Source organism: Peromyscus californicus, unplaced genomic scaffold (assembly GCF_007827085.1).
Source record: "Peromyscus californicus insignis strain IS unplaced genomic scaffold, ASM782708v3 Scaffold_13__1_contigs__length_99412109, whole genome shotgun sequence".
NCBI lineage: Eukaryota > Metazoa > Chordata > Mammalia > Rodentia > Cricetidae > Peromyscus > Peromyscus californicus.
The window spans coordinates 62,154,524-62,167,616 of record NW_026294424.1 but is presented as its reverse complement, the minus strand read 5'-3'; the positions used below and the strand labels follow the sequence as shown (position 1 = coordinate 62,167,616).

The 13,093-nt window shown below is 42.8% G+C and overlaps 1 protein-coding gene across 1 annotated transcript in view; it reads right to left on the bottom strand.

Moving 5' to 3' along the window:
• Grxcr1 (glutaredoxin and cysteine rich domain containing 1) overlaps nucleotides 1-13,093 on the bottom strand; it is a 114,529-nt gene that overhangs the window by 32,959 nt on the left and 68,477 nt on the right. The window contains exon 2 of the mRNA XM_052735907.1: nucleotides 10,808-11,050. Within this exon, the coding sequence (XP_052591867.1) occupies nucleotides 10,808-11,050 (243 nt within the window). The remainder of the gene's footprint in view (nucleotides 1-10,807; nucleotides 11,051-13,093) is intronic.

The following is a 13,093-nucleotide window of genomic DNA, read 5'->3' as shown; positions in this document are numbered from 1 at the left end:
TCACAGCCCCAGTGGAAGGTTACATACAATAGTAAGTGATGACCATCATCTGCGCTGTGTCAGGAAAACCCAACAAAACTTTTTTCAAACTTAAATCCTGATGTGTTCCTAGAGATCTGTGTTGTTCAGAAGTCCTTCAGAAAAAAAATTCACAAAATTACTTGGGATTTTCCATCTTAGGTTTCATCACATAGATCTTTCCCAGCACTAAGTGGAAGTACACTTCCTTTGAGAGAATCAAGGATCATTACTAACCAGGCACAGTGACCATTATTCTCTCCTGAAACCTCATGATTAGGGAAACCAGTGGTGTAGAACCAGGAACACATTCCCATCCACTCATTGCAATCTTATATATGTCCCAAAGCACAGCTCAAAGTCTGCCTCCTTCTTGGAATTTTCCTTAATGTTCCTAGTTAAAGTATGTTTCCCTCCTTCTCTCTAACTAGCATATTCCTATTGTTAATTGAGCACTTACAACAAACAGTCCAGCATGGAGAGAGGCAGCATGCGTTCGTCATCCCCAGCACCACACACTTCTTTAGTTTTCAGCTTGGATGGGAAGAACTGTGTGTTTAAGTCTTCGGACTATCTGTCACATTTCACAGTGCCATGTACACAAAGAGTGCTTGTGGTTTGCTCAGCAGCTAGACAGCTTGTTCATTCAAGGTTTTCAAGATGATTGATTTTTAAGGTACAAAGCAAGAAGAAAATGTTCTACTGAATTCAGATGCCACTCCACACAGAAGGCCAGCACTATGGCCCAAGTACCATAGAAACTCAAATGACGTAAGATTGCCAGAAAGAGATTCAAGACATTTGGTTTAGTGTTTCTCCAAGTTACTCCACTGAACCTTTTTGTTTATTTTAAGTCTTTCGAGGGAAAACATATGTAGCGTACAATAAAGTGTACAGAATGGAAGATGCCATTTGCATTTGGAAGAGAGTTTGAAACCCCTCTCACTTCCATCAGAGCCCCCAAAGGAAAGGAGGAAGGAGCTATTAGGGTACCATAGAGATTAATTTGAAAAGCAAAAGTCCTCATCCAGCCTTCCTAATGCCTCAGATGGGCAACATGAATCAGAGAGAAGAGCTGAAATCAAAACAAAGGGATCCACTCACTGGCCCCTGGAGACCATGAATACCAGCCCCTGTTGGTTTCCTGGTCAAATCCAAAGAGGATGCCCACAATGAGCCTGTGGACCACTTGCTTCTACACTAGCTGTTGGCCAGATGGCGTGCTCCATTTTCCTCATTTCAGCCAATCTTCTCATCTGACACCATCAGGATGAAACATATGGCTGGGTCTTTAGCTTAATTTTTTTGTTGTTTTGTTTTTGGAGGGAGAGGTATCTTGGGTTGAGCTCAATCAAACTGGGAGCCCCAGGTGTGATTAAAAACAAAACAAAACCATAACACAGAGTGAGCTGATCCTACCTGGGCAGACGGAAGCCTGCGACTGGGCCCAGGGGCTGTAGTTTGTTAAATCCCTGGGTAAGGTACTCACTCAACTGTAATCATATATAATATAATATCCCAGTAACAAACTGTCTGTTTACAGAAAATGAGTGCTAAGGGCCAGACACTCTCAGAGACAACACACACACACACACACACACACACACACACACACACACACACACCCTTCCCTTCCAGTTTGCTAGTCAGAAGACAAGTGAATGGGATAACAGTTTGACCCAGAATTAAGCCCAGGGTTACAAAATAGTTACCATTTTTTTAAAGGTTTTGAGTCATTAGTTAAAATTGTTTTTCCTAGTCTGAATCTTTTCTGAAAAGAAACCTAGATTTGAAAGTTGAATTGTAATCCATATACCTAAGACATTTATTTTTTATTCAGATCTAAAGAAAGATATATTACAAATGATCTATCCGATTTCTGTTTTCTTATATGTTTAATATAGTTCTTATGTTGTGAGAGAGCCCTCTGGTGGCCGAGAAGACACTAAATCTTGGCTCATTAGAGCTAAAATTGAGCCCAAATCTTCACTGAGATACTGATTTCAAGTATGATTGGAAATGTATGCCTAGAAAATTTCTCTATCAATTTCCATTCACCTTATTTATATTTGTGAATTTGATTCACTTTGTAGTGTTCAAAGTATCTAGCATATTTTAGATGCAACTTTAAATCTAAAAAAAACTGGTAACATGCCAGTACATTTCCTGTCCAACAATATTGAAAATAATTAGTAACTGATATCTAAAGTAAGAAGCACATTATTTGGTTCCTCTGGAGCTCTAGTACATGGTATGACCTGTGCTCTCATTAATTTGCAGCCCAGTTTCAAACAGGCACAACTGTATTAGATTTTTATTGTGGACAAGTCCAGTGCATCAGCTTAAGCCTGAAACTTTCACAATGGACCACCAGGCACTTCACCAGCCATGCAGAGAATCACAGCAGTGAGAGAGAACAAAGTCCTGTGCTTATGTGACAATGTGTTTCTATGTATAAAATGATAAAAAACAAAATGTGCCCTGAAGAGACACTGTGGAGGATGCTGTTCCTTGTTGTGTAATTTAGGCAACAGTGTCTGCCTGCCTCAAAAATCCTCCCAATTGGCAGTATATTTCAGGAGAAAATAACTGCATTGTGCTTTAACAGGTTTCAGAGAACTTAATCTCTGACTTTTCAAAACATGGAGTTGACTGCATGGGAGATCAATTACCATCAGAACTTTGGCATTGGCTGCAGATACCTCAGTTGGTAAAGTGCTTGCTATGTGTCGTGGTTTGAATGACTCCCAAAGGCTCAGATCTTTGAAATCCTAGTCACCATGGAGTAGAACTGCATGATAGGATTGAAAGGATTAGGAGGCGTGGCCTTGTTGGAGGAAGTGTGTCACTGGGGGTGGGCTTCTAGGTTTCTAAAGCCTGTTGCTCTCAGCCACTTCTCCAGCACCATGCCTGCCATGCCTGTGGCCTTGCATGCTCCCCGCCACGACGATAATGGACTAAGCCTCTGAAATTGTAAGCAAGCCCCCCCTCATTAAATGCTTTCTCTTGCAAGAGCTGCCACAGTCATGGTGTCTCTTCACAGCAACAGAAGGGGGTGACTAAGACACCACACAAGCATGAGAAGTTGAGTTTAGTCCTCAGAACCCACGTTCTGATGGGGAGGACTTGGAAATACCAGCAGTGGGAAGCAGAGGCAAATACCTGGGGCTCACTGGCCAGCCAGCCTGGCTGAGTTTCCAGACAGTGAGAGACTCTCTGTCACAAAAAACAAGGTGAGCAGCAGTCGTGAAGAACAGACATCACAGGTTGCCCTCAGTCTTCCACATATACCTGCAAACACATGCACTTGCACACCAATGAGTACACACAAGACAGACACTAAAAACAGGGAAAAAGGAAATGTTTGCATTTCTTCGATAAGAATAAGACCAGAGAGAAAGGGTAACAAGCAGCAAAAAATAATGTAAGGCTGGAAGGGAAGATTTGGCCAAGGCCACAGCAGGATGCTGCTGGTAACATTATAGAACTGGAAAAAAAAAAGTGGTAAGTTGACTGTGTGGTTGTGAAAATTTGAGAAAATGTAGTACTTCAATTTACATTCACAAAGCTGGGTTTTCTGTAGCAAACACAAACACCATTCATGGGCATATGAGGGTTAGGGCATTTTTAATAGCTTTGCTCAAACAAAAGTACCTAGTCCCTCAATCTGAAAATGCAGGACAACAGTGGGCATATTTGAGCAAAATTCAGGCAAAAGCTTGGAATTAATAGAGCAAAGTCCTAATTTGTTGCAGGCATGACCACAAATGTGCACATTATTTATTGTGTGCTCTGAGACAGCATAATATAGGCACAGACAGTCCTCCCATAAGGAGGTAGAGTCCATTTCCATTTTCAATCTGGACTTGATTATAGGTTCTATTCAAGCCAGTGACATAAAAGCACACGTGACATGAAGAGGACTCAGAGGTCTTTGCTCCCTGGGGCTGGCCCCTTTCTCTGCTGGAAAGCCCTTGGCAGCGTTTCGCACACAAGAGCTGGCTACTGGAGAAGCTTGTGAAGGAAATCTCGAGATCGGCCACAAAATCTGAAAACAGAACTGCCGTATGACCCAGCTATACCACTCGTGAGCATGTACCCAGGGGACTCTGCATGCCACTAGCACATTCAGGTTTGAGCTGCTCTATTCACAATAGCAAAGAAATGGACTCACTCTCAATACCCATCATCATGGAAATGTTGTACGTATGTTCAATGGAATTCAGCTATGAAGGAAAATAAAATCAGGAAATTTTCAAGAACATGGAAAGAACTAAAAACATTTCGAGAGGTAACCCAATCTCAGAAAGACAAATACTGTTTATCTTCTCACTCATGTGAATCCTAGCCTCAAACTGGTAAATATATGTGTGTTCGGGTAGGAATAAATAATACATAATAAGTGTAATAAGGATAAAGAGGTCATCAGTTTGAGAGGGAGTGAAGAGGGAATAGGGGAGGTTAGAGGGGAATGAGGAAGCGGGGAAGTGATGGAATTATATCTTAATTTAAAAACTTCTAAAGAAAGGAACATTTGGGTGCTTTGCTCTTCTCAGTTAAGTCTTCAATCTTTACTAATAACTAGAATGCATATGATTTTAAAGTTTTTTTTCCAGTAGTACTATACTTATCATGGATGGAGCCTGCTGGACCAGCCCCTGTTCTGGAAAAGTCAGCCTGTGAATAGTGAAGGGAGAGTGGGAAGGCCTAGGATCCCTTGCACATTACTGTACATACACTTCACACTTACTCTACCCTGAACTCCAAACAAAATTCTGTGTTCATTATAAACTATCTTTAGACCACTGTAACTCGTGTTTTCTTTTATAAAAGTATTTTTAAACTTGTTAGCTCCTTTGTAAACCCAACTTAAGACATAAACAAATTGCACAACTCTACCAGAATAATTTCTTTATAGTCTTAGTTGCTGCATTTCAAGCGTAATCCTTAGAAATGTCTAGAACTGTTCCTGGCGTCTCTATTCTTAGGCTGAAAAGCTATGCTCCATGGAAAATGCCTTCATTCTTGAACGGGGCAATGCCGTACTTTAAGTGGATACAGAGCTATGGCTGTGAGACGTCACCGTCAGCTACTCAAAGAGGTCTCTGTAGGTCAATGGCTGTTTGCTGTCATGCCATTTATGATCATTCTTGTTTGCAGCCTCTTTGCAATGTGAACTTTGTAGATTTCCATTGCAGATTTGAGGGTTGATTCAGACAAAGCATGATTTCTAGCCCATTTCTTAGTGGAATGACTAAAGTATGAGAACATAACGTTTTTGTGGGACTATGTTCTAATGCCAAAATACCAGAAGAATTACCAAGACCAGTTCTGAGCTGATTGTACCCCCACTGCCCCAACCCCAGAAAGCATCCCTGGGCACTGAAAATTTATTTACTAAAGTAATTTTTTTTTCTCATCAAGTTGTTTCTTTGCTTCTGCCTTCAGTTCTTAGTTTTGTTGGAGTCGGGGACCATAGGGAAAAATATTCTTGTTGATTCTTCCATTCTTGCTTGTTGAGCTCACTGGCTTCTCTCAGAAGAACACAATGAATTCAGTCAGTATCACCCACCTCGGTCTTGGTGATGATGGTAAAGCAGCAAGGAAGCTACCAAACACTGCCCTGCTGTGGTATATTGTGTCCCCCAATATATTGTGCACTTCAATAGACTTATCTGGGGTCAGAAGACAGAACAGCCACTAGATAGACATAGAGGCCAGAAAATGGTGGCACACACACACCTTTAATCCTAGCATTCTGGAGGCAGAGATCCGGATGGATCTCTGTGAGTTCAAAGCCACACTGGAAACAGCCAGGCATGGTGCCACACGCCTTTAATCCCAGGAAGTGATGGCAGGAAGCAAAAAGCTATATAAGGTGTGAGGACCAGAAACTAGCCTGGTTAAGCTTTCAGGCTTTTAGCAGCGTTCAGCTGAGATTCATTCCAGATGAGGACTCAGAGGATTCCAGTTTGAGGAAACAGAATCGGCTAAGAAGTTGGCAAGGTGAGGTTAACTCTGGCTTGTTCTGCTTCTCTGATCTTCCAGCATTCACCCCAATACCTGGCTCCAGGTTTGTTTTTATTAATGAGATCTTTTAAGATTCTTGCTACACCCTGCTCTCCCTGCCCCGTCTCCTTGTCTGAGGCCTGTCTCCATCTGCCCTGCCCCTGTTTCTGTCTCTCTCTTTCTCTGGCTGTTCTATTTCTCTCTCTTTAAAGAAAGCTGTGCTGTATAGATGATTCCCATATCTCGATCGTTCTCACTCACCTAATTTATGACTTCCTGTGGCTGTTTAAAACACCACAGATGTTAGGGAAGTCACCAGCAGCAGCCAAATTTTCCTCCCTCAAAACAATGTTTCATAATCTGCCAAAACCCAGCAGAGGGCATCCTTCCATTTCAGATCCGTGGATCGTGCAGAGGGAACTCATCAGAGTGGCACGTATTCCACGGATGGTTCTGCATCTAGATCCAAACAAGGGCTGGCTGGGTTTGGAGGAGAATTGTTATACAAGTTATTCAGGACCCCGCCATTTTGAATTGTAGGATTAGAAATTATTCTCCCTTTCTGAGAAGGAAGAAGAAGGTGCTTCTGTTTCCTGACTCCCTCCAGGTACACAGCAGCCGTTTCAAATGACAGAAGCAGCAGAGTTACCCCTGTGGCCTCTCTCTCCTAGGTGCTGAGTGTGCACATACATAGATCAGAGGGAAGACACAATTGAGAAAGAGCCAGGACCATGACCTCATTTGTAACAATTGCCTCTATCCCTCCAACTGAAAGACAAATGGCAGGCCAGGTATCAGGCCCTGGGACATTGCCTTAGAAGCATACAGAAATTGTTATGGATTCTGGATGGCAACAGAAGAGGACAGGAGCAGCATATGAGTGAGGCCAACCTCATACCTGAGAATGCTGGCTACTGTGAAACATTCGTTACAGATACATTACATCATTTTATGCTGTGGAATATTTGTTTAGTGATGCAAAGATGTGTTGCATTCTTTTTATGTTGCATTTGTTTAACTCTATGAAGCTGTGTTATTTTGCCTGTCTAAAATACCTGATTGGTCTAATAAAGAGCTGAACAGTCAATAGCTAGTCAGGAGAAGAATAGGTAGGGCTTCCAAGCAGAGAGAATAAATAGAAGGAGAAAAAGAAGAGAAGAGGGGGGACCAAGAAAAGGAGAAGGAGAGGAGGATGACAGGGACCAGACACACAGACACACAGCCAGTCATGGAGTAAGAAGGAAAGAAAGTTATTTAGAGAAAGGTAAAAAGCACAGAGGCAAAGATAGACAGGATAATTTATGTTAAGAAAAGCTGGCTAGAAACAAGCCAAGCTAAGGTTGGGCATCATAAGTAAGAAAAAGTCTCCATTTATCTCCATTTATTTATTTGGGAGCTGAGTGGCAGGCCCCCAAAGTGCAAAGAGAAAAAAAAAAAGAAAAGAAAGAAAACTACACTGGCCGTTGTCCATTTAATTTTAATCATACAGTTTCACTGAAATTGAACTTACACAGTGTGGTGGTGGGACAAAAATGACTCCCCTAGGCACATAGGGAATGGCACTATTAGGAGGTTTGGCCTGTGGGAGTAGAGATGACCTTGTTGGAGGAAGTGCATCAGTGGAGGTGGAGGTTTCAGAACCTCAACACAGGCCCAGGGGCTCCCTGTCTCTTCCTGTGGATCCAGAGGGAGAACTCTCAGCTACCTCTTCAGCACCATGTCTGCCTGAACACTCCCATGCTCCCCGCCATGACAATAACGGACTAAACCTCTGAACTATAAGCCAGCCCCAATTAAATGTTTTCCTTTATAAGAATTGCCATAGTCATGGCAACTCTACACAGCAATAAAATCCTAACTAAGACACATAGTAAAAAAATATTTTACATTATCAGAATGCCTCCCTAGTTAAAAGGCAAAAGTCTCCATCTGTCTTTTGTGGCCTCCTTGTTTTTTGTTGTTGTGTTTTAAGATGGGGTCTTAAGAATCCCAGACTCGCCGGGCGGTGGTGGCGCACGCCTTTAATCCCAGCACTCGGGAGGCAGAGCCAGGCGGATCTCTGTGAGTTCGAGGCCAGCCTGGTCTCCAAAGCGAGTTCCAGGAAAGGCGCAAAGCTACACAGAGAAACCCTGTCTCAAAAAAACCCCCCCAAAAAAAAAAAAGAATCCCAGACTCACCTCAGACTCACCGTGTAAGTGAGTGCCTTGAACTTCTGAATCCTCCTGCTTCACCTCCTAAGAATACATGCTAGAATTACAGGCGTGTGTCACTACACCCAGATTATGCAGTGTTCGGGTTAACCCAGGGGATTTGTGCATACTAGGAAAACACTCTACCAACTGAGCTACATGCTCAGCTACAGTCTACAATCCTCGTAAGTTACATTCCCCTGGGGTGTGAAAATATCATATCCTTTGTTTATCGAGGAAGTCAGGGAGAGGAGAAATGAATGAGAAGAAGCTGCATAGCCAAGTAATGTATCCAGTCAATCTAAGGTCATTGGAACATCTACATCATGCCAAGCCCTATTCTAACACTACATAGTAAAGACCCTTTCCTCAAAGGGGTCTTTCACAAAGCAAGGGGTTGGAATGTCAGACAGAGATAACCTAGACTGCTATCCATTCCCCCTTGGTTAGCTATGTTACTTGGAGCAAAGGTTTTTATTCCTTTGGGAAGGAAGAAATTCTTAGTATTTCTTGAAAAAGCTGCACTGTTCCTCCCATCAAATTCTTACAAGCAGCCTATGAGGTCAGCCTTATTATCATTCTAGTGTCACATGATGAGTATCAGAGCAGGAATTTAAAACAATGCTGCCTGGAGTCCATCATTTGCTTCTCATCCAATGACCATGGGGAGGGCTGAGAGTTGAGTGTCCTAAGAGTCAGACATATGCCTCACAGAAGGCTGAGAAGGCAATATAAGATATCACTATCACTGCCCTTGTTTTTAATGCTACTGTCAAAGCCACTATTTTCTGAGACCTAAGGGTATCTGTTGAAACACACTGGATAGAGTCAATACTTCAAGTCAAAATTTCTTTATTTCAAAAGGCAGTGCTTTTCCAGTTCCGACTAAAATAAAATTGCATGTCACCATAGCTATGTAATCATGGATCCTTGGCATTTACCTTTCCCTTAGATAACAGGCTACTGTATTTTAAAAACGGCACCTGCAGCCTCGGCGGGTTTGAGTCAAGGTGCCCCGTGGCGAATGAGGGGGACATGCCATGCAGACACGGTGGGCAGCAGCCAAGGGGGCAGGGTGGAAAGTCACTCACACCGTGCGATAGCTCTCACATGGAGGGCTTTATCATTAAAGGGGGAAGAGAGAGAGAGAAAGAGAGAGAGAGAGAGAGAGAGAGAGAGAGAGAGAGAGAGAGAGAGAGAGAGAGAGAGAGAGAGAGCAGAGATGCATGCAACTGCGTGGCAAGAGAGAGGAAGAGAGAGAAGAGGGAGGGGTTCTTCTTTTTTCTATTAAGAAAATTTTTTCATTCATTTTACACACCAAAGATCCCCCTCTTCCCTCCTCCCGCCCCCCCCCAGCCTCCCCTCGCAACCTATCCCCTACTCCCCCCCACAAGAAGGCAAGGCCTCCCATGGGGAGGCACATCCACTAGAGGCAAATCCAAGCCCTTCCCCCTGCCCCAAGGCTGCACAAGGTGTCCCATCATAGGTAGTGGGCTCCCAAAAGCCCCCTCCTGCACCAGGGATGAAAACTGATTCTACCGCCAGAGGGCCTCCCAAGCTGCTCAAGCTACACAACTGTCTCGCCAAAACCTGTCTTAGGTAAGTTGCCAGGAATCCCCAAGGGTTTTTTCTTAAAGGGGACTTTACATAGGATGACCTTGTTGGGGCAGGTCTGAACGCTAACATAGGCTGCCTCTAGTAACAATGGCTGTAGTCTCTATAATAGTCATAAGTTCCCTGAAACCAAGCAGAAATCCCTCTCAATATGGATTTTTCTCTATCCCTCAAAGTTAAAAGTTAAGCTCAGATGCTGAGCATGATCAAGATCCAAGTATCCTTCTAAGGTTTGAAGCCTTTGATCTCTGATAAGGGATCATCTGGTCGGCAGGGATCATCTGGTCCGCAGCACCACTCCGTGGATGGTATCCTTCTAGGCTCTTGGTTCTCATCCTCTGAAGAGCCACGTCCTGGGGTGTTTTCCCTAAGTGTGTTCATAGATCAAAGGGAGTTAACAACACTAGCAGTGTTAATCAAAGGGCAAGAAGGAGGCACATCTGTTGTTCTTCTGTAAGCAGGGTTCTCTCTGCATATCTGCAAGCCTGAATCTGTGTCATGCTGCCATATAACCAAACTCAAAAGCGATATTAAACAACACGCAAATAAAATTCTGGCTCCAGACCTCATTAGAGTGCCGTCCTTTTTGTTTCATTAGGTAAGAAGCTGAATATTTGATTCTAGAGAATTAAGAACATTTGCAAATGTTCCACTTATAAATGTTCTATTTTTTTTTTTTGTTTACACTAAAAATGTAGTTTTATCTTTGGTCAATTTTTAAAAGTCAGAGTTAACTAAGCACTTCAGAAAGTATTGCTATTCAACAAAGCAATTTCACGCTGATTTCATCTCACTCAGCTTCTAAGGGATGAGTAACATAGCCCCACAATGTTTGGAATAGAAATAAAACTCCAAGTCCTTCGGTCTGAGCTCCTCCAAATAACAACTGTCTGGGTGGACATGTTGCAAGTCATCTTTTCACACAGTTTGTGGGGAGGATGTGTGACAAAGGCAGTTTTCCTCTGCAGTATACTTACCCCAAGATAATGGCCGTCAATGAATACCACAGGAAGGGAAGGCACTTCGGAGACCCGCCTGCATCGTTCATCCAACTCTTTCCCGTAGTCACTGTTCAGAGCTATGTTCTTCTCTTCGAATTTTACCCGATGGTTTTGGAAGATCTTTCGAACCAGCTCACATCTCTCGAAGGTTGTTCTCACCACGCGAAGGCAGGTTGTATAAATCACCACCCGGTCAAATTCCAGGTCGACTGACGGCTGCTGAAAAGGAAGCAAGGCGGTGTAAATAGACTTGCTTTGACTCTCCTAGATCTTACTCTGTGTGCCCAGTTTGAATTAACAGCGTTGGGTAATACATTTGTCTTATACATTAAAGACACTCACAAAAGTTGAATGAGCACTTTGTAAATTCAGAGTCACAGGTTTTTGTTGTTGTTGTTGTTGTTTTATGTTTTGGGTGTTGTTTTTTTTCTTTTTTTTTTTTTCCAGAGGATTGTTTTTTTTAAGACAGGGTTTCTTCATGTCTGGAACTCGCTCTGCAGACCAGGCTGGCCCGGCATTCACAGAGCTCCACCTGCCTCTGCCTTCTGAGTGCTAAGATTAAAGGCGTGCACCACCACCACCACCTGGCAAGAGTCACATATTCATTAGTAAGAGAATGGATGAAGCTGGAAGTTTTTTGTCATATGCAGAATCTAGACTTATTATGTATGTGTGTTTATTTATTATATATAAAGAACAAAGGAAATGATAGACGGGGAAGATGGAATACATATACATAAAGGCATAAAGGACTATTTAGGTAGAAAGGAGACAGAGGACAGTGTATGACCAGGATAAATAAGAATAAAGTATAACCCTGCTGGTGAGATGGTTCAGCAGAGCTTACAACGATCCCCCATGACCTAAGCTCCATCTCAGGGACCAGGGACCCACATGGTACAGAGAACCACCTCCCACAAATTGTTATCTAACCTCCATATTTAAAAAGAAGTGTGCAATGTGCATGTGTGCGAGTGGGTGTGGATGTGGGTGTGTAAATGAAAGAGCACAATGAAGTGACATATTTTATGTGGTAACTTTAAAATAACTAGTAAACCAGTAAATAAATAATAAATAAAATTCAAAAAAGACCTGAGACATATTGCAATTTAGAATTGAGCAAGAAATAACAACACAATTTTTAAGTGATGCATGTTGGCTGGTTGTCCTTTCATAATAACATGTCAAGTGAGTTTACTGTTGATGAAAACACACAAGGGGTACCGTGTGGTAAAATAATGAACAGCCGAATTTTCATTATGGAGATGTTGTTCAGTGTCTGCCTCTGTCTCTTCAGTCCACGAGGGAGAAAGCTGAGTGTTTGATAATGAGATATGGCTACAAATAGCAGAGATTAGCATTTAACCAGTTGGAAAGTCTTAGACTTTTGAGCCAGAGGATCCTGTGAGTAAAAAACCCTGAACCGTGGGATGATTCCCAAAGCTGAAAGAGCACAGCATTTGTGGACGTGCTTTATGAGTGGCAGGCTTCCAATGTGCAGCAGAAAGGCCCTATCACAAGGAGTAAGGATTGAGGGGGCGGGGTAGGAGTTTACAGAAGACAGCACAAATGGGAACTGAGAATAGAGTGAGTATTGGGACACACAGGAGTTGAGGCAAGCAATACCCCAACACAGGGTGACAATTGCTCCATCTAAGAATCTTTTTTATGCTTTCTGATAAAATCGGGTGCCTGAAGCCACTTGCCTGAGAACCCTGCCCCAGCAGTGAGAGAGTGAACCAACATGAACTCTTGTCTTTCTTACATTGTGACAATTGTGGGAGCCCACAAGGACTCCAGTTTTGCAGCTCGATTTCCAACCTGACTCAAGGTCAAAGAGTCCAAGCTTGTCTTTACTCTTTAAGGCTGGATAATAGGATGTTTGGCCAAAGGCATGGCTATTAGATGTCTTTTTTTTTTTAATGTCTTACTCTTCAAGGCTCAATAGCAGGATGTTTTGCCAAAGGCGTGGTTGCCAGGTGTCTTTAGAATTAAGAAGATGTTTACACTTGTTTGTACCTTGAACCATGGTATCCTTGAGAGGGGGAGGTTTTGCCCCCACCCTGCTTTGGGTATAAAAAGGCTCTGAGAAATAATCTCGGAGCTACTGTGGTATTGACTCAGAGCCCTCCCAAAGCTATCCTTGGTCTCTCTCTTTCTTTTATGTCTGTGTCTCTGTTTTTTTTCCTATCTGTTATTTCTCAATCCTCACTCCCCTTTTCAGGACTGTTTGACAGGTCAGGTGGGACCCGACAGACGATG